At 51.5% G+C, this 25,838-nt stretch overlaps 1 protein-coding gene and 1 pseudogene across 12 annotated transcripts in view; both read left to right on the forward strand.

Annotated features, from left to right (window-relative positions):
• Nucleotides 1-25,227, forward strand: part of LOC112629294 — a 35,684-nt gene extending 10,457 nt beyond the window's left edge. For all 11 annotated transcript variants that reach the window (XR_003120567.1, XR_003120568.1, XR_003120566.1 and 8 more), the window contains 3 exons: nucleotides 82-215; nucleotides 9,858-9,933; nucleotides 24,893-25,227. Coding sequence is in view for 7 of the 11 variants with exons in the window: in XM_025392844.1 (XP_025248629.1) it covers nucleotides 82-215; nucleotides 9,858-9,933; nucleotides 24,893-24,980 (298 nt within the window). In the remaining 4 variants the exon portion in view is untranslated. The remainder of the gene's footprint in view (nucleotides 1-81; nucleotides 216-9,857; nucleotides 9,934-24,892) is intronic.
• On the forward strand, nucleotides 19,250-23,013 carry LOC112629296 (annotated as a pseudogene). The gene has a single exon (XR_003120569.1). The product of XR_003120569.1 is annotated as an uncharacterized LOC112629296 (transcript).
• Nucleotides 25,228-25,838: the final 611 nt, after the last annotated feature.

The raw sequence follows: 25,838 nt of genomic DNA on the forward strand, positions 1-25,838 counted from the left end.
GCCCCGTGTCTTTCTTGGGCGTGTTTGGCTTTTCCAGGATGCTTGCCTTGCCGTGATTCTAACTCTCTGCCCTTCCCCAAGGCACGTGGGCCGTGGCCTGGCTGGGTCAGCTGAAGAACTGCTGATGGACGCCGCGGAAGAGGCCCCGATGGGGCCCATCACCCTGGACCCAAGTCTTCTTCCTGGCGGGCCTCTCATCTCCTTCGTGGTTTGGGGTGAGTTTCTTGCTTTCTTGAGACACCAGGATTTTATTAGCTCAGCTCATGTCTCTCCTCTCTGATCAAGAGTGTCAGCATTTAATCTGGGGAGGAGGCACACTCTTCACATCAGCCCGAGGGGTCTAGGGGCCGGAGAGCTGCCCGGAGTGGAGACCCTTGCTATATCCAGCAAGCAGGTGTGGGGGTCCAGCCTGGCTGATGGATGCTGTGGGCCGGCGATGGTAAGTGGGGAGTGTCCACCTCCATTCTAGACCCCCGAGAACGGCTCGGGCCAGACACACAGGAACCCTCAGTACGGTTTTGCTGAACACACTGTCAGAAGGGTTCCAGGGGGCACTTGCCCTGCCCACACCCGGCCCAAGGACCCATTGAGAGAGGAGGAAATGGGAATGCTTGCCTGCGCCTCAGCCAGGAAGACACTTCTTTCCACCAGCCGTGGTAGCGTCCCGCTCTGTGAGAACCGTGGTTTCTCACACATGAGGCTTTGATAATGTCCTTTAATCAAATAGTGGTTTTTGAGCAAGTTCTTCTCTTTCCTCCTTTCCTCACCCCTGACGTTGCAATGAGATGGGAATGTTTTGTTTGTTTAAATAAAATCAGCAATGGTAGAGAAGAAGAAAGCAGGGGATTGGAGCCACACAATTCTCGAGGACTCATCATTTGTTTATTTGTGTTTTACTAATTCAAGATGCATCCGGGAGCCGCCCAGGGCTCGGGCTTGGGGTTATTCTGGGGTGCCTAAGGTTGGGCTTTGCACTAAGGACCAGAGGGTCTAGTTGGGTGCCCTGGGAGCATCCATGCAGCAAGGTGGCTTGCACGGCAACCAAGCAAGGTGTCGTGGAGGGCAGGGGGCTCAGGGTTGCGTGTTGGACGGCCACGCCAGGGGGAAGGCTGGGCTGGCAGGAGGAGAGGAGGCTCAGCTCAGCTCAGGCCACTTTCCTTTCTGCTTCCCAGGGACTGATCCTGTGGCTCACTCAGGGCGACGGGGTGTTTTTAGAGCCAGCCGCCCTGGGAGGCAGTGTCAGGATCCTGGCATCCCTCATATCTGACGCCCCTGGGGTGGCCATTGGGGTGAATGAGTGCAGTTAGACTTCCAGAGAATCTGGGTGGGCGCTGAGAAAGTTCTGAACCATGGGGTGAGGCTGGCTCCATTCCCCTAGACATTTATGGAGCCTTGAGGGGGCTCTAGCACTGTCCTTGGCCCAGGTGACAATACTCCTCACTGGAGACCCACACATGGGGTCTCTGAGAAGGAAGTGGATGAACAGAGCTGCACACCGAGTGGGGCCCAGCCTCTAGTCCTCAGCCGTGTGTGTGCATTAGCCCGTGTGCAGTTCCCCGCCCCCCGTCCCCCGCCCTCCACCCCCCCACCCCCACCGCCACCCCCACCCCCAGAGTATCTCTGGTTTCCAGCGCAGCCTCCGTAATGCTCTTTAATCAAACAGAGGATTTGGAGACAGCTCTTCTGCAGCCCTGCCCTTCTCCCCTGAAATTGAAATGGGATGGGGATATTATTTTTAAACAAAATCTGGCAGCGTAGGCAGAGGGGGCAGAGGCGCTCTAACCTGGGGCTGTTGCCTTTGTCTGCTTGTTTCTGCTCTCTGGAGAGCCCCACAGCCTGGAGAGATGGGGGGAGTGTGTGCCCAGGGCTAAACCCAGGGAGGGGGCCCAGGAAGGCTCTGCCCTGTGACATTTACTCCAAGGCTAGCATTTGCTGAGCCACCTGCAAACACAGTGATGTGGAGAAGAGGCCTGGGAGGGGAGGTTTGCACAGGGGCAGGATGCTGGGGTCCTGGGGGCATCGTGTCCCAAGCTTACTAGAATGCATTTGAGTAGCTGGTCTGAGCCACATGCCATCAGCTCCTGGACTGGTTTCTCAGGGACATCTCAGGACTTTCCCAAGGTGGACTAAGCCCAGGGGCAAAGTCAAAGTGAAGGCCAGGGGCACACAGGTGAGGCCCAGACAGGATCAAGCTTTGGCAGCCCCTGGCTCTCAGGGGTTGAAATGGAACCCTCTTTGCACTGAGTTCTGTTTCAGGTGCTCATGAGTATTTCGGTCTCAGGCAAACATGTATTTGGGGTTTTGTGTGTCACTAGGTAGAAAATAGGTAAAAATATACCATGTTCTCAATTCAAGAAGTTGAAACGTGACTTACTACGTCAGCCTTGCTGATGATCTTCTCGGGAACTGTTGAAAGGCCATTATTATTTTTTTTTGAGACGGAGTCTTGCTCTGTCGCCCAGGCTGGAGTGCAGTGGCGCGATCTCGGCTCACTGCAAGCTCCGCCTCCTGGGTTCACGCCATTCTCCTGCCTCAGCCTCCCGAGTAGCTGGGACTACAGGCGCCCGCCACCACGCCCGGCTAATTTTTGTATTTTTTTTTTAGTAGAGACAAGGTTTCACCGTGTTAGCCAGGATGGTCTCTATCTCCTGACCTCGTGATCCGCCCGTCTTGGCCTCCCAAAGTGCTGGGATTACAGGCTTGAGCCACCGCGCCCGGCCTGAAAGGCCATTATTAAGTGCTGAAAGATATGATCATTTTCAGGAAAATTCTATTTTGATGGATTGGCCAATGCCTGAGCCATAGTGAGTGGAGATGAGACCCCGTCTGACCAGGCAGTGAGCCATAGAGGACCCTGTCACATCGGCGGAGGGCGGTGAGGGGTCTCTGGCCATTTGTCATCGTGCTGAGTGGTTCCTGGGTCCGCCTCTAGTAGGACTCTTCTGGGTGGGTGCAAGTGTCTGGGTAAAGATGGTGGTCTGGTCTGGAAACTGGCTCTCCTCTCGCACCTGCCCACTCTGGGTGGCTGGGAAAGGACACCAAGAGGGTAGCTCAGGCCTGAGCTCGTGGAAAGGAAGAAAACGCCCCCACATTCTGTCACCTGCGAGTTGCTCATTGCTGCTTCCAGGCCCCTGACCTCATGCCTCCTGCGTTGTGATTCAAACCCCAAATGTATTTCCAAGTACGTTTCTCCAAATAATGTCAAAACCTGGCAAGACTTAAGGGCAACAGGATGCATGTGTTTCTTATTCTTTCATTTACATGAAATAACTTAAATGTGTTTTTTATGAGCAATCTGACTTCCAGAAAGAATGAAAAGGAATATCTACCCATCTTTAATGAGCTTGCTAATGAATTATTCCTTGCAAAGAAGAAGGGAGCTTTCCACAGAAGGGGGTGTGGAAGGAGACAGATTCAGGTCCCAAAGGGTTAAAGGGCAGTGGACAATGTGGAAGCCAGCATTGTGAGCTGCAGTGGAAAAGCCCTGGGTTGCTGGGAGCGGCTTCTTTTTAGGAGACTGGAGTTAATAAGTTGTGAATTGTCCCCTAGGACTGGTTCCCCCTCCCGGCTGTTTCTCTGAGCCCTGTCCCCTCTTCCCAAGGAGGAATAAGGAAGTCTAGCCTGGTCTCCCATCCCCGATTTGAGCGGATGGAAACGTCTAGAAAAGAGGTGTACCTTTCGAAACGAGGCCTCTCAAGTGTGGGGTTCCTGGTCTGGAAAGGAGAAGGATGAGTCTGCGGTAGGAGAGGGTCTTGTATGGAGCCCATTCAGAAAGGGTGGTCCCACACCTGGGCTGCCCACAGCTTCTTGGGGGAGGCTAAGGAAAGAGGAGCCACAGAACAGGCTTCCCTCCTTGGCATGGATGGGTCAGTGTTTCAGAGCCAGGAACGGTGGGAGTGCAGAGGGCCCCTCCCCTCCCACCTTCCCTCCCAGGAGCCCTGCAGGCACCGCAGCAGGACGGCACATTGGCAGAACAGGGGTCCCAGCTCCAGCCAGATCCAGTGGACATGGAGAGACCCCTTATCTGTGCCAAGACGAGCTCTGCGGTGCCTGAGAGGCCCGTAGATCTGGAATTCCTAGGGCCTTCTGGGTTTAAGTCAGGTCCTGAGGCCAGGGGCTGGGCCCCAATCCTCACCGTGGAAAACTGTGGTCACTTTACTCAGGACAAACTGTGATGAGGACTTGGGACATATCTCTGTCTGTCCTCTCAGCTCCTGTCACCCCCGAGCCCCTGGCGATCGTGGGCGGCCCGTGTACAGAGCAGGTGCTGGGTTGCTGGGGCCACCGTGGGCCTCCCGACATGAGGGACTGTGTGTGAGAGAGGAGTTCATTAAGGGAGAGGATGGTGGTGGAGGGTGTAGCCATGACTTTCTTAATTGCTCTCCAATTTCTTTGAGCTTAAAAATAAATCCAGATGGAGAGTTCTTAAGTCCCCTGCCCTGGGAGAAAGGAAGGCTGCCCACCACCTTCGGCTTGCCTCTACTCTGAGCAGTGAATAGGGTCTTTGGCAGGGGCTTAAGGAGGAGACTCTTAGCCTGGGAGCTCCCAGGGCCGTTTCAGATGGAAACAAAGGCTCGGGCCGAGAGGAATGTGGGGGAGCCCCCCGTGGGGAACAGCCACCTGGGGATCCTTGGGAGGGCTGAGCGTAGATGAGTTTTCCCAGGTCCTGTGAATGCGCCTTTTCAATGGAAGGTGCCTTTTCTTCAGATGAAAAGAAGAAAACGTCAATTACCTTCCCCTGAAACGGAGTGTGTGTGTGTTCCCTCCCAGGGCTTGCGTGGGGCCCCTTGCCCTTGTGTGTGTGTCAGGAGCTCCAAGGCTGCACAATGATGCACTTAACCAGCCACCGGGTTCGCGCGACCCTGGGATGCTCACGCGCTCAGATTCTAGGGATTGCTTTTGAAAGTTTCTTAGCAAAGGGGAATCAGAGTGGTTGTGCCTGTAAACAAAAATTTGATCAACTGGGGCCTGATGCCCGACATATAGCCAAAGAGACAGAATGGGGCTGCGGGGAGAGAGGTCCGGGATGGAAAGTTGGGGAAGGAGGACAGTTGGGGGCCAAAGGTTGACCGCGTGTCTGCTCCAGCCTCCTCGCTCACAGCTGGGCTGTTCCTTCTGCCACTCCAGCCCTTACTCTGGACCCTCCTGGGAGTGGACACAGAATGATTCTGTACTCAGGAAGTTGGGGGTAGGGGGCTCAGAAATCCACAGGGCTGCTGTTTCATGGTTAGGGAGGAGAGGAGGGTGTCATCACGGCCCGGAGGGTTGGTGGGCAGCTGCGAGAGAGGGGACCCTTTGGGTTACAGTGAAACTGTTTGCACCACCACTGCCCCAGACTGCCGTAAGGGTGAGGCCACTCCGGAGGCACCAGGGGCAAAGTCCCTGCCATGACAGGAGTGGGGCCCGGTCTCGGTCTTGGCTGGTCACAGACTTTGCTGCTGCTGGCTTCCGAGCCTCATTTGTTAAACTGGGTACTAGCCTGTCAGTTCTCCATATTCTCCAAGTCAGAAGGAGCCTGGGAGGTCAGTGCTGGAAAGCAAGGCCCCTGTTTCACCAGAGTGGGTCTCCACTCACCTCCTGGCTGGTCACACTGTCGCTACTCGGGACTTGCCAGGTGGACAGAGGAGAGAGTTCTCAGCTCTCTCCCGCAACTCGGGAGCAGTCTTCCAGACACCTGGTTACAGCCTGTGCTCAGCCCTGACTGTGGGTGTGACCTTGGCCTCTGTCTCCAGTCCCCTAGGCCTCAGTTTTCCCATCTACAAAATGGGCGAGTACAGACCCGTGGTCATCCAAGTGGCCTTGGCGCTCCTGCAGTCTCGGGGTTTCTTCGGGCCTTCCTGGAGGTCATTTGTGGTTTGTTTGCTGGGTCTTTGGAGTTGTTGGGACTTTGGGCGTCACTGGTCCACTGCCCCCTCTGCTTTAGAGATGGGGAAACCAGAGATCCCAGAGGCCCAGAGCCTTGCCCAAGGTTGCACAGTGAGCTGGCAGCAGGCCCTGGAGGTGAAACTCCTGCCAGTTGCCAGCTCCTGTGTGACCTGTGTGGTCAGGGGGTCACAGTCACCGGTCATTAGTGTGAGTCAGAGCCTGAAGAAGGTTCCCAGGGGCTGCCGCATGAGCTGGGGTGCAGGGATCCTGTTTTATGGGGTATTATTCCAAACAGGAAGGCTACTGGGCTGGTCTGGAACACCTTTTTGGTCTGTAGAGTGACTCTTGTGTAATGAGACTGGACTTGTGGCTTCAGAAGCAGGAGATGTTTGTTCCCCCCACCCCCGTGGCTCACCTTGTGCCTTTTGGGTCCTGAGACCCTCGCCAACGCCTCTGTTGGCACTATGGCCCAGTCAGCTGAGAACTTCCTGAAAAAGCCTACAGGATGACAACTTCTGGAAAAGTGATCATCACCCGCCTGCACTGGCTGCCCATCTTAGACTCAGCTTTGCAAACATTTCCAGCTATCTCTTTGTGCTGCAGTGTGTGGTAATGAACAGCTCACAAAACCTCGGGTCGGGCCTGCACCTGGTTATTACCATGGTGGGCTGCAGCTTTTGTTTTGTGACCTTGGTTGCTACAATACCTGCGAGCTGAAATGAGGAATCGAAAAATTGCCAGCTTCAATTAGACGGGCAGACTGCTTTCCCAAGGCTGCCTCCGCCACTCCAGCCATTAACGGTAAACAGGCACCAAAGAGGCCCTAATTCTCTCTAATTGCCCACTCCTGAAGCAAAGAGGTGAAATTCCAGGAAGAGGCATATGTAAACATCCTCTGTAACCTGACCAAGTAAAATTAGAGGGCTGATGGGGGCCTGCAAGAGAGAGAGGGGACATGATTTCAAAAGATGTCCCAATTACCTCTCCTGTTTTTATAAATGGGTCCGTAATGTCCGGGGCCCCAGCCTCACAAAGGTACAGGAAATTAGCTCTGCGAAGAGCTTGCATTTGTCCGGGGAAGTTGTAAGGAGGTGGTATTTACTCAACAGGTAGGAATTATGAGATCTGAGGCAAGACTGATTATTTGTTAACGACAGGCTCTATTTCTTGAGATCAACATTTTAATAAAAATCATCCTTTTAGGTCTTTTTCTGTTTGAAACAGCCATAAGTTATTTATAACAAAGACATGCCAGATCAATTAGGTGCTGTTTGCCTTCAGAAAAGAGTAACTTTTAAAATCCTAAGATGCAGAACTGGAGTTTTCTAATCCCGTTAAGCTGTGGAGGATGGTTTTGGAGTGTTCACCAACGCTTTCTGCGTGGGTCATGAGCTCACTGCACGCACTTATGAGGTCTTTGATCAAATGCTTGTGGCAATTACTCCTCTGGACTCTATAAGGAGGCCTCGTGTTTTTCTTTGGTTCCAGACAGTGACTCATCTCTGCAGCTTTTCTGACATTTGTTAAGATTCTAGCCCAGCACTGCGTTATTAACACATCATGGCAAGCCCAGAGCTGGCACACGCAGCTTTTAAACCAAGGCACGAATTTGTCGGGACTTCACTGTAGCAGAGAAGCCCGGGGTCTGCACACAGAGTTAATTAAGGACAGTCAGGGACTCTGAGGGTTCATGGGGTCCCTGGAGCAGAAGCTGGAAAAAACCCAGATGCTCCTTCCTGCTTCTGATTTCCCCGCTCCTATTAAAAACACAAAAAAGAACAAAGCAAGAACAGCGAAACAAAGCGCTGGGCTCCGATTCCTGCGGGAAATGGCAGTGCCTTTGGTCTCGCTGTGTGTTCTTGGCCTGAGTCTCGTTGCCACCTTAAGACGTGGTGATGGTGAGAGGCCACCCCAGCCACGCGCAGTCTCAGAAGGAGGGTGGGAAACGGTCTCGAGTGGTGGTCAGTAGATAATGGGTGGTCTGGCAGCCTTTAGGTAACCGAAGCCTGCCCCTCAGTCACCCATGCACTGATCGCTGCTTCCCTAACACTTATTTTAAGACTTCTTGTTTCTTGGTTATCAAATTAACCAGTTATGGCAAAACAGGGTTTATGAAGGGCAAGGCCAGGGAAGTAGAGTTTAGGAGGATTTGGAGGCAAGAAGTGTCCCCATTGCCCTGGCTGGGTCTTGGACATCCTGGCTGGAGACATGACTGACTGGGAATAGAGAGGCAGAGGCAGCAGGGGTGGCCCAGATGGCAGGGGTGGGTTGGAAAGATCGCTGAGAGGCCTGGGGACAGGTGGTCTTGGGAGTCCCTAAAGACCTGCAGTGGGGCAGGCAGCTGGGGTCAGGTATCTCCCGAAACCGTTTATTTGTTTGTTTGTTTGTTTTGAGACAGAGTCGTGCTCTGTCATCTAGGCTAGAGGGTAGTGGCGCAATCTTGCCTCACTGTAACCTCCGCCTCCTGCGTTCAAGTGATTCTCCTGTCTCAGCCTCCCGAGTAGCTGAGACTACGGGCACGCACCACCACGCCCAGCTAGTTTTTAGTAGAGATGGGGTTTCACCATGTTGGTCAGGCTGATCTCGAACTCCTGACTTCAGGTGATCCACCCGCCTTGGCCTCCCAAAGCCCTGGGATGACAGGCATGAGCCACCCCCCTGGGGCCGGGACCTGTGGTCTGTGGTTTCTGCCTTCCCCAGTTTCCCCACATCCCTCTCATGGCCTTTCTGTTTCCTGGGTGGCTTTGTGGTGGCATCCCATGGTCTCCCCCTGGCTTCCTATCTCCACCTGTGCCTAACCCAGGAAACAGTCCCTATAGAGGGTGTTTTCAAACAGACCTTGGCCCTGTCCTCCTCCTGGTTCAACCCCTGGCTGCCCCATCACCCAGCTTGCCGCGCTGGTGGGATCTCAGCCATGTCAGGCTACCTTTCTATGACACCTCCTCACCTTAAGTAGACTCTGTGAACAGATTTTAAAAGCTATTCATTCAACACATTTTTTAAATGAATAAACTTTTTTTTTTTCTGTGTAGTTTTCAGTTTACAGAAACATTGGTGGGAAAGTACAGAGAATTCGTAGACCCTGTCCCCACCATCTCGCCTCTCACTCACGCGTTGCCTCCGTGTGGTGCGGTCTGTTTGTTCCAATCGATGGAACAACTCTGATACATGATTAACTAAAGGCCTTGGTTCGCATCATTAGGGCTCACTCTGGCACACATCCTGTGGGTCTGGACAAATGTGTCATGATACGTGTCTGACATTGCTGAAGTCAGCTTTTCTTGAAGCTTAAAAGTTTGGGAGTATTCTGAACCACGTTTGGCCCAGCCTGCTGCCGGATTAAAAAAGAAAAAACAAACAAACAAAAAAAACAAGTTAAAACGTAAGGCAAATCTTGACACTGAAGACTCAATGTGCCTGGCCATGGTGTTTCCCAGTACCTACCGCAATGTGAACAAAATTGCCGCAGTGGAGTTGTCTGTCCAAGCATAAGACGTGTGTGCCATGATTTTGGGAAACCCTGCCCGTTAATAGCCCTGCAGCCCTCTGTGGGTTGCCCTCCCGGCTATACCCCGCTTCTCTGGTCTCCTCCAGGGCCTGCCATCCTGCTAACCAACCTGGGCACCTTGCTTCTTCCAGAGCACAGGTTCATGCCGTGTCTTCAGGGCCTGGGTCACTCCCCTTTCTCATCTATGCAGTGCCCTGAGCCTTTGGGTCCCACAGAACACAACTTAGGTCCATGGATGGCACCAACCCAAGTCTGTTCCATACTTCCACTCCTGCCCCTTCTGCTCCACAGGCAGCTGGTGGGCAAGGGGAGTGAGGAGAGAAATGCATGGCCTCTCCAATTCCACACTTGCTGGAGGTTGGGGAGTCCCTGCTCCAGGCCACCCCTGCCCCCCCCACCCCGAGCTGTTATCCTTATCCACCCTCTTCCTCCTCGCCAGCCTGAGTGAGGTTCCACTCTGTGACCTAATGCCTTCTCCTTACAGCCGAAGCCATCACCTGGATTCCTACGTGGGAACGGACCTCGGACGTGGGACCCCAGCCCCCCTCCAGCTCGAAATCGTAAGTGGCTGGAGCGTAAAGAGCACACACACGTGGCCTTGCTGCTGAGGGTGGGGCCTGCCTTCTGGAGCACACTGCTAGGCGGACCGCGTGGAGGGGCTGGTGGGCGCTGGCCGGGGGGTCTGTGCACGGGGAGGTGGGTGCCCATCGAGTCAAGCCAAGTGCAGACCTGGGGGCTCCTGTTTTCTAAGACAGGAACCCCCAGCCTCCTTGTGTTGTCTCTGTGGCAAAGGAATTCTATAGGCGGCTTCAAATGTTGGACCCCAAAAGAATTTCTTCTTTTTCACTCTTCTAAATGAATGGCTCTTTCATTATTGAGTCTCCCTTTGGCTCTTGTGCCGCAGGGCAGACTAGGATGGAAGTGCCCTGTGAGCTGGGGGGCCTTCAAAGGGCCAAGGAGAAAACGCAGGCCGAGGGACCAGCCTTCCAAATGGGCTTCGAGCTCCAATGACCTCCGCTCACCCCCTCGAAATGTCTGGAAAACATAATGGGCAGATTTTCTGTCTTCAAAGTTTCCGGCTAAACCTCTTCAAGTTCTTTATTGTTCGGGACTGAGACACTCAGCCATGGTAATGGGTAGTTTCTTTTGTATTTGCCTTGAAAGGCCAAAATATTTTTATATTGCCACAGACAAAGCCACCTATTTAAAAATGAACTCCATGTCCGTCGTTTCCCACCAGGAGACTATGTACCATGTGTGTGTCTCTATGTATTCTGGGGTCTTGAAACAGGTTTCTCATGGGGATGGTCATTCACCATGGTCCAGAGGGGCAGAATGGGGGGTGCTTGCCCTGCCCAGGGGGCCTGGGGAATGTGGGCCCTCATCTCAGATCTGCCCCCAGTATGTCTAGGACGTGAGCCCCAGAAGGATCTGGGAGTAAACTTAACATTCACTGTGTCTCTGCTCTGCATCCGCCATTGGTGTGTGTTTCCGGACTGTGGGCTGTGTGTACCTTGGTGGGTGACTCAGTGAGAAGAAGCAGGAATGCCAAAGAGACTGTGAATGTTCTGGGTTTTGTTGTTGTTGTCGAGAGGTTGTTTCACTGGTATCTATTCCATTACATAGTAAATGACTGGATGAATGAATGAGTGAAGAAGAGGGAATGGATAAACAAGTAAATAGGTAAAGAAGTAAGCAAGCCAGGAGGAGAGTGTGTGTACCCAAGACCATGGTTCATCCACTTTGATGCCTGGGCAATCAATATATAAATAGAAAAAACCCACTGAATCACTAAGTGATAGGGCAACACACAAAGCAATATCAGGTGATTACGGACTAAGGGATATGTGTAATTCAAATATATGCCTCTGACATTTGACAATGAAAAAAGAACCTAAATAAAAGAAAGAATGGATGCTTGAGTAGTGAAGTGCAGAATGACACATAGATTTGGAGGCCTGTCAAAATGAAAGGATGCAAGTTGGGGAACAAGTGATCAAAAGGGAGAAGGGAAGGATTTTTAAAACAAACCAAAACAACAAATAAAAGATAGAAAGTTAAAAAAAAAAAAAAAACCAAAACAAAACTAGAGGATGAGTAACTCTATAAGGAGGACCATGTCAGGCTATTGTGAGCTAAACATTAGGACTAATACAAATAGTATATGCTCCTGGCGTAGAAAAATAAAGAAACCACAGAGAAAGAGTTCAAAGAATAGCAAAGAAAGAAAGAGGATCCAGTGGGCGAAATATGAGAGTGTACTTTTACCAAAAGTTATCTAAGCCTGAGCACTTGAAGTCTGCACAGAAATAAATCAATGACAAAAGAAAGAAAAAAGCCAAAAAGTCTATATTGCATGTGTGGATGAACGAATGAGCAGTGAGAATGCAGTGCCAGGCGACACGGTGTCGTGAGGGGTTTTGAGTCATCCAGTCCTGGGCACTGAGGTCTGTTAGATGAAAGGATATGAGAAAGATAGTGTTGATAAATAAAGAAATAGGAAAAAATGTAACAAATGTTAAGTACAGAAATACATTAATGGGTGATAAATAAAGATGTAAAAGAAGGCAGTGTGATAGGTGGTGGCAAAAGATCATCACAATTAAGGGCTATGGCTGGTCCACTTCTAGAAAACCACAGGCTATCCATTAAATAATAAACATCTAAGTGAACAAGTCAGTGAGTATCTAAACAGACAAGGATGAGGCAAATGAGAAGACGTGGCCCCATGGGTCCTCCTGATGAGGGTGTTGGGGTCCCCCCTGGGCACCCCAGCTGCATGAGAATGAAGGACAGGAGGTATGGAAAGCTGTGACAGAAGAGAGAAAGGAACAGTAAAAAGAAATAACAGCCAAACAGAAAAATGGGTAAATCCACGAGAAGAGTTAGGCTAGGACTTGTCATAAGGGCACCTGATTCTACTAATAGAGGAATAAATGTCAAACAGAAAGAGAGAAAGCAGGAAAGAAGGATGCTATGAATGCAGGAAGGAAGGAATGAGTGAGACATGGAACCGCACGGCCAAGGATGGGCATTTGCGGGTGGCTTTATGATGTGTACAGCCACTCCATGGCACTGAGCTCTGAAGACAGAGTGCAAGAGAGAACGAGTGAGAGAGTGAGAGAGAGAGAGACACAATAAAAAACGGGAAGAAATGTGAAAAGGGAGAAAGGAAGAGAGAGGTAACATATTAAGAAATAAATACATGCATGCAAATTTAAGACAGAGCCATGCCAGAACAGGAATGAAAGGCAGTGTGAACCAAGCAGGCCACTTAATTGGCATTGTTGCTGCTGGTATAGTCTGCCACCTACTCAGCTAAGGAACGGCTCAAAGCATACACATGGGAGGGAGGAGTGGGGCCACAGAGAGAGGGCCCATTAGTTGCAGATTATGATGTATCCAGTTAGATGCACCTGCCATCTAGAAGTGTAAAAATAAGTATTTACATAGAAAGAAAGACTGAATGGATGCATGGCGAATGCATGAATGAATGAATGACAGAAAAGATTCGCATTGACCGATGAGGAGGGCGTTGTAGACAAGGGTGGGGGTCATTGATCCTGGGTGCAGCTCTCCAAAAGAATGACAGAAAGAAAGAGGGAGTGGTGGAAAGAAACAATAGGATGGGAAAAAATGAAAATGGAATAAAAGGAAGTGAAAGAGATAATAAATAAGTAGATGGAACAAGTTGATCAAAGGGGGCTGGTTTAGCACAAGCCATCCACATTAATTCAGATCTGTGGCTCTGAAGTTTGTTTTAAAAATTACCACAAGTGAAAGACTGAATGAAAGAATAGATGCATGCATTCCATAGGAATGCAAGAAAAGGAGCAGGGAATGGAAAAATTGGAAGAATGAGAGAGGGAGAGATGTAAGAAAAGAAAAAACTGAAGGAGGCATATGAACGAAAAGGCACTTCCTGGACAAGCACTGAAATATAATGAGACAATTTTATCCATTAAATATAATAAATAGTAAACATTGAGGTTAATCAATAAAAGCACAAATACCTGAATAGAGGAGTGACTGTCTGAATGAATGAGAATGGATGATTTTCCCTATCCTCTGCACTCAAGGCCCAAAAGAATGAAAAGAGAAACCAAGAGAGGAGAGAATATGTAAACGTATGACAGGATGTGTATAAGCAATACAAACACATTGAATGAATAAATGAAGACATAAATATGTGGGAGAGTGGACCGTGCAAGGACAAAAACAGGAGAGAAGGCAGCAAGAATTATGACTAATTCAAAACTGGGTTCCTAAGATAGTTAAATAAATCCTGCACCAAATCCTCAGGGAGAGGAATTAACGAACAAAAGACAGCCCCACGCGGACCGGTGTGCAGAAGGCTCCGGGAACCGCAGATTATGGTTAATCCAATTCTGTGCACCTGAGGTCCATAAATAAAAGAACAAATATTGAAATGAAAGAATGACAGAAAGAATGAATGGACACATGAACGACTGAATTAGAAATGGAAATGCCTGGCACAGCCAGGAAGGAGCTGCCCATGGGATTCTCATTCATCTCACTCTGGGCACCTGGGGTCCATAAGCGTGAAAAGAGGCAAGAAGAGAAGTGTCAGGGAGTCAAAGATAGAGATAAGGAAAGGCAAAAATGAAACTAAATGAAAGCGAAAGGGAAAATAAAGAAAAACCAATAAAAAAGAGAACGAATATGTGGGTGTATCTGTAAGAGCAGGATCTGTTAGGATTAGTCATAAGGCTGTCGGTAATCCTGAAGATGGATGAGATAATCCAGGCCCAGGTTCCCGGGGGAGGGAAACTGGAGAAAATATAAAAAGAAGTGAAAAAGGAAAAAGGAAAGGTAATAAACAAACAACCAAAGTGATAAATGGATAGTTAAGGGAGGTTGTCTGAACAGGGATTATAATTAGTTTACATACGTACTCCTTAGATAGATAAATACATTACACCTTTCAAAGAATAAATGAAAAATAGAGAGACATACCTGGCTCCAAAACAAGGCTGTATCTTCTGCCACTGTAATAAAATAGATGCAGTTGAGGTTCATAAATAAGAGAATAAATACTTAAACATAAAAGGTGACTAAATGCGGGGAAGAAAGATTGCAAATAAATACATGGGCCAAAGATGTTTGTTTTGCCCGTGGGGTTTTAATGAACACAATTAATAAGGAAAACAAATACCCAAAATAAGAAAGACGGACAAATGAGTGAGTGGATGACAGAGTGAATGGTGCTTAATGAAGGAGCAGTAGTGCTTCAGAGACCAGCGTGAAGATGATGACCAGGAGCCCTGATTCATTTGATTCTGTGCTCCTGACTTTATAAGAACCAGAGGATGGCTGGGAATGGTGGCTCATGCCTGTAATCCCAGCACTCTGGGAGGCCGAGGTGGGTGGATCATGAGGTCAGGAGTTTGAGACCAGCCAGTTTAAGATCAGCCTGGTCAACGTGGTGAAATTCCGTCTCTACTAAAAAAATACAAAAATTACAGGCGTGGTGGCACGCGCCTGTAATCCCAGCTACTCGGGAGGCTGAGGGAGGAGAATTGCTTGAACCCGGGAACCCGGGAGGTGGAGGTTGTGGTGAGCCAAGATTGCACCACTGCACTCCAGCCTGGGCTACAGAGCAAGACTCTCAGATTTAAAAAAAAGAGAAGAAGAAGAAAGAACCAGAGAAATATAAGGAAGGTGAGAGAAAGAAAGAAAGAAAGATACAATTTGGGAAGCAATGAATAAAGAATAAAACAACAGTCAATAAATAGGACTTGTGAATGGAGGCCTTTAGGCCAAAGGTTCTGATTAATTTCAAGCTATGTTACTGATGTCCATAATCAAAGGACTCAGGTCTAAATGAATGAATGAATGATTGGAAGAAAGGGTGGTAGGAAGGTAGGAAGAAAGGAAGGAGGGAAAAAGGGAAGAGAGGAAGGAACATTCTTTCCAGTTCTGTGTTCTAGACAGTGGAATGAAGTGGTCCCCAGGGAGGGTGGCTGTTGGCATGTCATGTGCTTGTCACACGCACTTGCCCTGGCTTAGGAAGACCCTGGTCTTGGGGTGCTGTTGCCCTATCTTGGCTGTGTGGGACATTTCACTGCATCTGTCTCTTCCTCAGTTTCCCCATCTGTAAACTGGGAGTGGCACCAGCTGCCTACTTGGGTCGACCTTACGTGTCCCTGTTGACGGTACCCCATCTATGGCCTGGATAGGCAGGAAGGGCTTGGACCCTGGGCCCCGCAGAAGGTTGCATGAACAAGTGGTGTGAAGCCTGGTGGGTAGCTTGGCCCTTCCCTGGGCATGGGTCACCTGTGCAGGAGGTTTTGCCCGCCAGGGGGCAGCAGAGGGTCAGGGAGCAATAGGCCCTGGGTGGAGCATGGGCCCCGCCTGCTGTGTGCCCCCCTGGGTGTGGCGCCTACTCACATCCAGGGGTTGGTGCAGGAAAAGGCCAGAAGGTGGCCAGGGGCACCTGAGAAGGGGGGACCCAGAAGCCCCAGGACCCAGGAGCCCTGGGCAAACCACCAGAAACCTTGTTCTTGCAACTCTCTGCAGTGTGCCCAGGCCACCCTCTGGCCTGGTCTTCCATGGGACAGGGCATCCAAGCTTCTCACCTCAGGGTTTCCTGGGCAGCAGGTGCACCTCAGCACCCCTGGGGTTGCAGAAGTGGCCTGGGGACCCTGGCTCCCTTGACATGCCATCCTTAGAGCCTGATTCAAGGCCTGTCTGTCTTCTCAGCTGTTTCACGATGTGTTTTGTAACTTGGCGGGATCGCGTTTCACTGTGTTGAGGTTGTCTCTTCTCTGACTCACCCTCCAGGGGACTGCAGGGGCAAATCTGGAGAGTTGCTCATGCTGAAAGTCGTCCCCCAGGGCCTCCCAGGTTCTGTTGAGTCTCCTTTCTCTGTAGTGGAGGAAATGTGCGTAGTTCTGTGTTGTGTGCATGTGTTTGTCTGTAAAAGCAAGGACCAAAGTCTCCCTTGTGACCTCTCAATTCCTATTTGGGACATTTAAAAACACTGGATTCTTAACAAGTGCCTGGAGCAGTAGGAGCACAGCTTGGATGGACTCAGGACGATGGCAGGGAGCACGTGGGAGGCAGGGGAGTGGGGTGGGGCCAGGCGGTCTGGAGCGGTGGGGGTGGCGTCATGCTCAGGGTGACTCTGTAGACACTGGGTGGGATGGGGGGGTGTGGGTGCAGGCATGGATAGGGCTGTTACTCTAGCATGATGCTTGAGGTCTGAGCTGATGGCGGCAAAGTGGGGTGCTCAGGAATCAAAGCTATGGGGTTATAGACAGAATATGAAGAAGGGAGGGAAGCAAGAAGAAGGAGGTGGTTCTCACGCTTCTAGCTCCGGCCGAGTGGATGGCAACAGCATTTAGAAGGCGGAGGACATGGAATTCATGTGCCAGGAGCCACCTTCCGAGCCTCCAGTACCACGTGTCAGGGCCACATGAGCTGGGCCTCGTGGGCCTGATGTGGTGCTGGGGCCTCAGGGGTCTGCTCTTCTCCTCTTTCAGAATCTGGGGCTCCAGGCTCTGCCTTGGCTGGACTGAGGTCTGGGGGTGCACTTATTATCCCTGGGGACACCTGCTGAAGCTTCTCCCTGACAAGCCAAGTGTCGCTGTTGGATGAGGATGGGGCGGGAGGGGCTCAGGGCAGAAGACGACCAGGAGGGTCTTTCAAAAGAACTCATGTACAGCTGTTAAAAAAAGTCAGCAGAAGCTCAGGAAGACTTAAAGTGTGCAGAAGGTGGGGAAGGGAGGGCCCATTGCATGCACCAAGAGCAACTGGAGGGAACAGGTGACTTTGGCTGCTGGGAGAGCCTTATCCCAACATCTAGGGGCTGTCCTGATGGGTCACAGTGGGTCGAACTGAGCCAATGGGAGAAGCTCTGGGGGTAGGTGGGTTTGGGTTGCATGAATTCTCTGTGTCCTTTTGGAAACGCAGAGACCATGAGGGGTCATCAGATCAGGGCTCTTAGGGTCTTTGACCCTTAAGAGTTTTGCATCTGGAATTCAAAGGGTCTTTAGTTCTGGGATGCTGAGATTCGGGATAGGGTTCCTAACGGCACAAAAGCCAGGGATAAAATGTCTTTCACGTGCTCCCCACCTGGTTCTTTCTGAACCAGACCCACAAGGTCCGAGTTGTAATCCTAGCGCTCCTGTCTGGTCAGGGCCTATCTTTATGTGTTCGTTCAACTTTTAAAAATGAGAACAAATTCTGTCTCTTGACATTGTCGTTTTCATGCGCCCCACACACAAATCCTTTCCTGGTGACACCAGGAGCTACAACTTTCCTTGGCCTCCTCCTGTGACTCCCAACTCCCTCCTTGGGAAGCTTGGCCTCAGGGCCTCTGGGACAGACAGGTCCTAATGTAAATGGTATGGATGACATTTGACCTAGAGCAGTGGGAAACGCATCTACCACTCAACATTCTGACATGTCACCCATTTTACATTCTTACGGGCATTTTTTTTAAAAAAAAAGTGTCTATTTTTTAATGAGCATCCCTTCTTTAAAAAAACCTAATTGCCATTATTCACCACATACACTTTTTTTTTTTTCTGCATCCTGCCCCTTCTGTTTAATATTCTGTCATCAACATTTTCCCTTGTTCCATTCATCTTCATAACCTCACTGGCTGCGTTGTGGCTTGTTGAGTGGCTATGGCGTCATTCACAGAACCTTTCAGTTATTCTTATGTATAACCACCTTTTAAAAATATTATGAATAATGCCACAACTAACTGCTTAGAACACCCTTTTTTTCATTCTTAAGAATTATGTTCTTCCACCCAGAAATTATCATTGCTTCATTACAGATCAGTTTCCCCTGCTAGACTGTGAGCCCCATATGGGCAAGGAGCTTATTGAATTGGCCTTTGTATCTCTGATGCCCAACATGTCGTAGACTCTAAGTAAATGATGGAAGATTGGATGGAAGAATGGAGGAAGGAGCGAGTGAGTGAGCGTTTGGCTGATGGATAAGAGGGGGAAGGATGGGTGAATACATGGATTGGTGAATGAATGAATGAATGAATTTCCTTTGGTTAAGTCCCTTGAAGGAAAGGCTATGGATCTTTGTATGGATATTGATTAATTTCAGAAGGCTTACAGCATTTTACAATGTTCAGCTATGTATGACTATTTAATTAAGATCTGGCTAGTTCGTGTCTGTTCTAAAGCACTTTTGCATTACTTTAACTTGCATTGCCTTAATTACTAATGACGGGCGAACACTTTCACCTATGTTTGTTAACAAATTGTATTTTCTCTTCTGTGAACTGTTTGTCCAAGCCCCTTGGGTCATGGCTTTCGGAAGAGACTGGTCCCAGGTGTCCTTGGGATGTAGGGAGCCCTTACCTCACTGGAGGCATTCAAGGAACCAGCTAGGTAGCCCTCAGGGAAGATAGTGTTTAGGAGATTCCCATGGTGCGGGGTTGGCCTAGGTGGCCTTTCAGGTTCTTTACAGATCAGTTTTCCCTGCTAGACTGCGAGCCCCATGTGGGGCTTTGCTTATTAGGATTTGCTTATCCCTGGGAAGTGGGTGATGGGGACAAGGACACCTTCCATTGGCAGGTGGAGACACTGCAGGCTGGACCTCCTGGGGGTGCTCATGAACTCCGATCTTGCCCTCCATAAAACCCCTGTGGGACAGGAATAGCTCTCTGAACCTCCAAGGTCCAGACAACCACATCCTAGCACCCTGTACGATCAGTTGGTGGCCTTTCCACCAGCCCAGTCTTTGGGGTTTAACTGGTGAATGGAACATTCTGGATCAGGACTGATGGGAGAATCCCCTTTTGTTTTTCTTCACCTGGGGCAATTACATTCCAAGGAGCAGAATAAGGGGCATGTTCTGCCCAAAGCATCAGGGCTCACAGGTCAGTCACAGCCATTTGGGGAGGGCACATCACCCAAGGAGGGCTCGCCCTTCTTTCCAGAGCATCCTCCGCTCTCAGCAGAGCTGCTTCTGCCCACCCATCCCTCTACTATAGCACTGAGCACTGTTTTCCTGTGTCAGAATCGCTCACCCACATGTTTAGCTTGGTATCCAAGCTTGGGAGGCCGACGATGACTTTCAACATGAATTGCTCCATCTACCCATCCATGCACTCGGCCTACTTATCTTGACCCCGTGCTTTTGGCTTTTTCTTCTCCTGAAAGCAAACCCTTTCATTTTGGGTGGGCTGTGTAGCACCATGGGCTGTGGTTATGAAGCAAACACCTTTTCTTGTAGCCCCTCCTCCGGGGTTACTGCTCTGAGCACATCCCAGCTGGATCTCATCTGCCACTGTCACCCATGGCTTCTTCCCCATGGTGCTTTCCATGTGTCATACACCACGACTATGACCCAGGGTCGGGGTCCCAGAGTAGCCCTGGGCCAAGCCCTCCACCCATGAGCGGAGAGGTCCTGCCCAGGCCTCGCCTTGCTTGGTGCATGGTCCCTGCCATGAGCTTTGCATTCAGCCTTTCAGCTTCCTCCACCAGATGGCAGTGGTTGTAACTCATCCATTCATTCCTTCATTCCTTCCTTCCTTCACTCACAGCCAATAAACATTAAAAAAAAATTAGCCAGTGCTATACTAGAGCTGGCTCCCAAGGACCCACTGCCACATTGCCTTTTGAAAGGAAACAATGAACATTTTGGTAAAGGGGCTTTGCTTGTGTGTCGGTGACAAGGTGAGATCCCTGAGTCAGCTCAGGCTCGTAGATTCGAGTTCTGTTGCAAGTTTCACTGCCCCTCTGACTTTGTCCCCTGTACAAGTAGGTTGATTAGGAATCAGCCAACTGTGTTCCCTGGGTGCTCAGAAATCACAGCCCATATCCTCGAGAGGCCAAAATGAGAGCCAGGGGTTCCGAGATGAGTGGCTGCTTCTGGCTGTGAGCAGGCTTTCAAGTCATTAGAACACTCTGGCCTTTCCTGGAGGTGATCTTGGAGCCATTCCTGCCCCTTTCAAGAGGAGTTAATGCCCAGCTCTATTTAGAGAAAATTGGGGGAGATGATTGCTCATGTGGGTGATAAGAATCACCTCCTGTGCAGGGGTCTGCGTGGAACACTCCATTGGCAACCCTGGGTGTCCAAGGCACGTGGCATTTTGCAAACTAAGGGCACAGCTCTGAGCTGTCCTGCAGGTCCCAGACCAGGTGAGAACTCCCTAAGTTCCTGCTGCCTCAGTAGGGGGTGAGGCATGGGTCTTGGGGCTTCCACCTGGAATTCTGAATGTTATTCATTGCATTGGAGAGGAACGAGAGTAGGCAAAGCCAAGACCCGGGAGCTGGACAAACCTGTGTGGTTTAAAGTCACTGTGAGAGCTGGAGTTGAGCCTGCCCTCCGGGGAGGACTGCGGCACCTACCTCGCAGGGCTGTTGTGAGGAGCGATGTAACCGCCATTTTGAACTGTGATTCTGGAAGGGCGGTGTGCGTGTCCCCGGGGGTGTGCCAGGGGAGTGAGGATAAAAGGCCAGGGAGGCAGCCTGTCTCAGGCGGCTGAGTGGGAAAGTGTTTCTCTCTAAACATGGAGGGGTGTATGGTGGGACAGGAGGAATTTTGGCAGGAACTTTCGTGCTAGGGGTTTGGGGGACTCTTTGGGCAATGCCCCTGGACCCCCCGGGGGTACGGTTCACGCTCACCTCTGAGAGGCTGGAAACGCCTGGCTGTGCTTTCTGAATGCTGTGTGCTTCCTGCCTCTGTGCCTGGCCTGTGGGCAGCACCTACTTGTGTCCGCCTTCAAAAGGCCCCTCTGGGTGGTGTCCTTTTCCCCAAAATATTAGGCACCAGCCATCAAAGACACTGCATTGTCCCCTCCTCCACCCCTCCCATAACTGACAACTTTTGGGCTCAAGTGCCGGCAGGCTGGGTGCCCAACACAGTGCCTGGCGAGTGGTAGCGCTTGCCTTTCTTTTCTGTTGAATGAATGGATAGCTAATGAAATTGTAACCAATGACAAGCCTTGATGTTTATAACCTTTACTAAGAGATTATTATTTTGCTCTTCATGAACCTGTTAACAACTGCCATATTGTATCTTACGGATGTTTGTATGCCATATTTGAAGAGCAGGAGCCTTGTTTCGGCATCATGTGATGGAACCTGAGCTGTCTGATGAGAATCTGTGTTTTGTGTTAGAAAGAGCCTGGGCCTTAGGATCTGGCAGACCCAGGGGCCACTTAATTAACCTTTTGCCTCTTTGACCCTTGATCTCCTTTTCTCTAAGCCATAGGTCACCAGAAAGCCTACCTCACAGGGCTGTTGTGAGGGCTGAGGGTGGGTGCGCTGTAACAGTGCTGTGCAGATGCTGGCTTTCCCTGGGAATGGGCATATGGTGGGATTTGTCTTGAAAGCATGAGTGATGGCTTTACTAGTCCTAAGTGAATAAAAAGTCAGCCCTGACCTTACGCTGGGATTGCATTTCCCACAGTCAGTGGCATGTGCAAACCAGTGGTGGAGCAGCCTGCAGGTGCTTAGCTATGTGGGCTCAGAGTAAATATTTGTTTGATTGATAAGTGATGGCTTTTTCCTTCCTCAGAGGTTACCCCGCCCCCCGTTCCACCATGGGCTGCTGCCTCTCCCCAGCAGGTTGTAGCTGGCAGGGTTTGCTGTACCTGTCGGTGCCATGAGGGGACGGTCTGTCTGCTTGGAGGGGCTTCTGCAAACATTCATGTATGCCCCTGGTTTCGTTTGTTAGGGAGGAGGAGTTGGGGTGGCCTAGGGAGAGGATGAGGAAGGGGTTCTGGGTGGCATCCTTGGGGTACTAACCCTCCCTTCACCCTGTGCTCTGAATCATGGCCCTTTTCTTTCCCTGGTAGAAGGTGCAGAAGGTAGGCTTTGCCACCTTCCCTGGGTCTGGCACCAAGCTTGGGGGTCTTGTACACTTTCCCTTCTCTAACTGGGATGTGGGCCCATTTCCTAGATGAGCTTGCTGAGACTCAGGACAGCTGGTATCAGAGCCGGGACTTCCCAGTCTTGCACAAACAACCTGTGCTTTTTTGAGTCCACCAACTAAGGCCTCCTACCTGGTCCGGTTCATCCCTGCCAGCGCCCAGCAGATGCAGCCTGGTGCGTCCCCACCCCTGCCGAGTGCCCAGGAGTGCTCTGGAAGAGGAGTGCAGGGATGAGGAAGGAGGCTGTGCCCTCCAGGGGACTCAGCTGCGTTAGAGAAGGTGCTGCTGCGCTGGCGGGGGTCTCCGGACATCCCAGGCAGGGGTCGTTTCTGATCAGGGATCTCTTCACCAGACCACCGTATTCCGTTTCCAGCCCTCGTCTCTTGCATGTGGGGGTGCAGTATTTGGCTCTCACATCCCCACATTCCAGCTGGTGGGGGTTTGAGCTGGATATTCCTTCTGCTCCCCACTCCCCACTCCTGGTCCCCACCCCATGCAAGGCTCCCTTGCCCCCACTCTTTGTCTCCAGCTTTCACAGCCTCAGTGGGCAGGCACCTGGGCCCCTTGCCGCCCCGGGTCTCATCCACCCGCCTCTTCTTTCTCAGCCTGAGCTTTACTGTGAGGTCTGGGAGTCACACCTTGGTCCCTGCCATGCCTGTCCCCAGGAGCACCCACATGGGTCCCCTGATTCTCCCCTCCCCTGGGCTTTGCTGAGGAGCCCTTGCAGTGTGGCCTTGGTGTCTGCCCCATGCCCATCCCCTGTTCTTGAGAACCTGGAAGCAGAGGGGGCCCCTCCTATTGCTCCCAAGGGGCTCCACAGTAGGAGATTCTGAGTCTGTGTTTAGGTATCTATTCCTGGATGGGGCTTGGGGTCCCCTCAGGCCAGGCCTGTGTGTGACCTAAGGCTGGGGGGGCTCTATTAGGCACCTAGTGTCCCTTGGAGTTGGGCGGGGCTGGGTCCCGGACTCCTGAGGGCGAGTGGGGAGACAGGCTCAGGGAGATTTCCATGAAGCTGCCCTTGAACCCCTGCTCTGAGGCCTGCACTGCCCTGACCCTTTACACCCTGCCTCCTGCACTAGTAGGCGCCTAATAGATGCTCGCCACCTGTGGAGGGCGGGGTTTAAATGGCTGGAAAGAGCTGAGTGGGCTGGTTGGCTAGTGTATGTGCATTTGTTTAAGAGGAAAGGGTGTGTTTCTTGGCAAAGACTCTTCGGAGGAAACTCTGAACTGGGGAAGGGTCTCTACCTGTTCTGGAGCCTCACTGCCCTTCCTACCAGTCTGGGGACAAACTCACTGGTGGGTTTCCCCCAGTGGAAACACAGTGTTTTGGAAATATTTAGATCTAGGATAAAACTTCATCTGGACCAACATGTGTGTGTTGGTGTTGTGGCCCAGGTGATTTTGAGAATGTAGAATACATTTGGCAATTTCCAAATGGAGGGATGACCTGCTCCTCCGCCCCCCATGCCCTCCCTGAGGCTGGAGATCTCAGAAGCCCATGCCTTGGGAGGAGCCTGTTCCACCTGAGAAGGCTTTGTCCCCACCATTGGTGATAATCAGCGTTGACCTGTGAGGCACCTGCCAGGTTTGAGATGCAGCCTTAGATATTCAGAAAACTGGGGGTTGAGGAGTGGGGGGATCAGACCCCAGAGCTTGAGTCCTTTTGTCTGTCTCAGTCCCGAAGAATGGTGCATGGGTACCAGGTAGGTCACCTGAACCACCCTGAGCCTCGATTTTCCCACCTATTAGAAACGGGGTAATTCATGACAGTGTCTGCTCGGGAGATGGCCGTGACCCCGAGAATCCTGGCTGCATGCCTTAGGCTGGCTCGTGAGACTCAAGGTCTGGGTTCAAGGCCCCCCCAACCCCTTCTGACTGTGTGGCCTGGGCAAGTTTGCTGTTTTTAACCTGGAAAGCATCACACTTGCCTGGCACGGTTATTGTGGGATTCAATGAGATTGTTTGTGTGAAATAAATGCTTTGTGACCTGGCACACAGGCGCTCTCACCCCGGCTCTCCTGGTGGGCCTGGACCGCTGGGTACTGGCTGCAGAGGCCCCTGTGCTCCTGGAACTGTCTGCGCTGGTCCCAGGGACTCTCGGGCAGAGTGGAGGGCAAGGGGGGAAGCACCAGCCCGCTCTGGGGAGACAGTGGCAGAGGGAAGGGTTTGCTTTTAAATACAGACACTCAGCAGGTTCAGATGGGAGATGATCAGAGGGAAATGTTTACAACCCTCAGGAGGAGGAAGAGTCCGAGTTTTAAGAAAAACACCAAAGCTGGATAGGTTGGGCAGAAGAGCTGGGGATAGCGTTTAGAAAGGATGAGATTCCTGGGTTCTGAGTTATCAAGGTGAGAGAAATCAGGGGTTGCCAGCTGTAGGTGGGCATCAGGACCAGAGTGATGCTTCCAGAAGTTTCTACAAGTGGGCAGAGTCCAAGGTACGGCAGGGTACACCAGAAGTTGAGGGGCACTAGGTAGACGGGCTGAGCTGGTGGCTGGGTGCTCCCCTCACCCTCCATGCTGCTAGGAGCCCCTGAGCACGGACTCACTCTCTTCTCCCTCCTGGGGCCTGCCTGTCTGTCTGTGAACTCTTGTCGGCCAGCGAGGCCGGGAGCAGGTGGCCTTCATCTGCAACTGTGTCTCTCTCAGCCTCCACAGCCACGGGGACGCCCTGCACCTATTCCCACGGGACAGGCTGGACCCAGAGACTCTGGACCCGGGGCCTCCCCTTGAGTAGAGACCCGCCCTCTGACTGATGGACGCCGCTGACCTGGGGTCAGACCCGCGGGCTGGACCCCTGCCCACCCCACAGGAACCCCGAGGCCTAGGGGAGCTGTTGAGCCTTCGGTGTCTGCATGTGGGAAGTGGGCTTGTTCACCTACCTCACAGGGCTGTTGTGAGGGGCGCTGTGATACGGTTCCAAAGCATGGGCTTGGCGCACCCCACTGTGCTCTCAATAAATGTGTTTCCTGTCTTAACAAAAACAGTGATGGGTGTGCTACTAATATAAGGAGGGATGAGTGTTGGGCGTCCTGTCTCACTGGGCAGTGTGATGGGTGGGAGGGTGGGGAACCAGCTTGAACCCCACACAGCTGCCAGCACCCGACCCTGCCCACTGGGCTCTCAAAGGGGAGGGTGGCTCTTGGAGGTCCGGAGGTTGACACGTGCTTGGATGAACTAACGTCTGTCTGGTCGCCTCCTTCTCCTGATCGTGGGATGCCAGGCTTCTTTCCAGAAGGGACTGGACAGGAGGAGGTGGGACAAGTCTGGTTTTGGTGGTGGAGAGGGGTTCTGAGTTGAGCTCACTGTGTGAGTCCCTGGAGCCCCAGAGAGGAAGCTCCCCTGGGGCTTCGAGTCTTCCTCCTCCTCTTCTCACATTCCCCAGGGCTGGGCTGAGTGGTCATCATGCTTGACCTGATGTTGAGCGATGGCCAAGATGGCCCAGCCAGGCTGGGGCTAAACTCATTCCTCAAAATGGCTCCTGAGCAGGGCTCTGTGTATAGGCTCCTAAGCAGGGCTACAGAGGTAGAGCCTCAGACCCATCCCTGCCCGCGGCAGGAGTGCTGGCTGAGCCGGGGAGGTGAGCCTTCCTCCC

This window comes from Theropithecus gelada, chromosome 7b (assembly GCF_003255815.1).
Source record: "Theropithecus gelada isolate Dixy chromosome 7b, Tgel_1.0, whole genome shotgun sequence".
Classification (NCBI taxonomy): domain Eukaryota; kingdom Metazoa; phylum Chordata; class Mammalia; order Primates; family Cercopithecidae; genus Theropithecus; species Theropithecus gelada.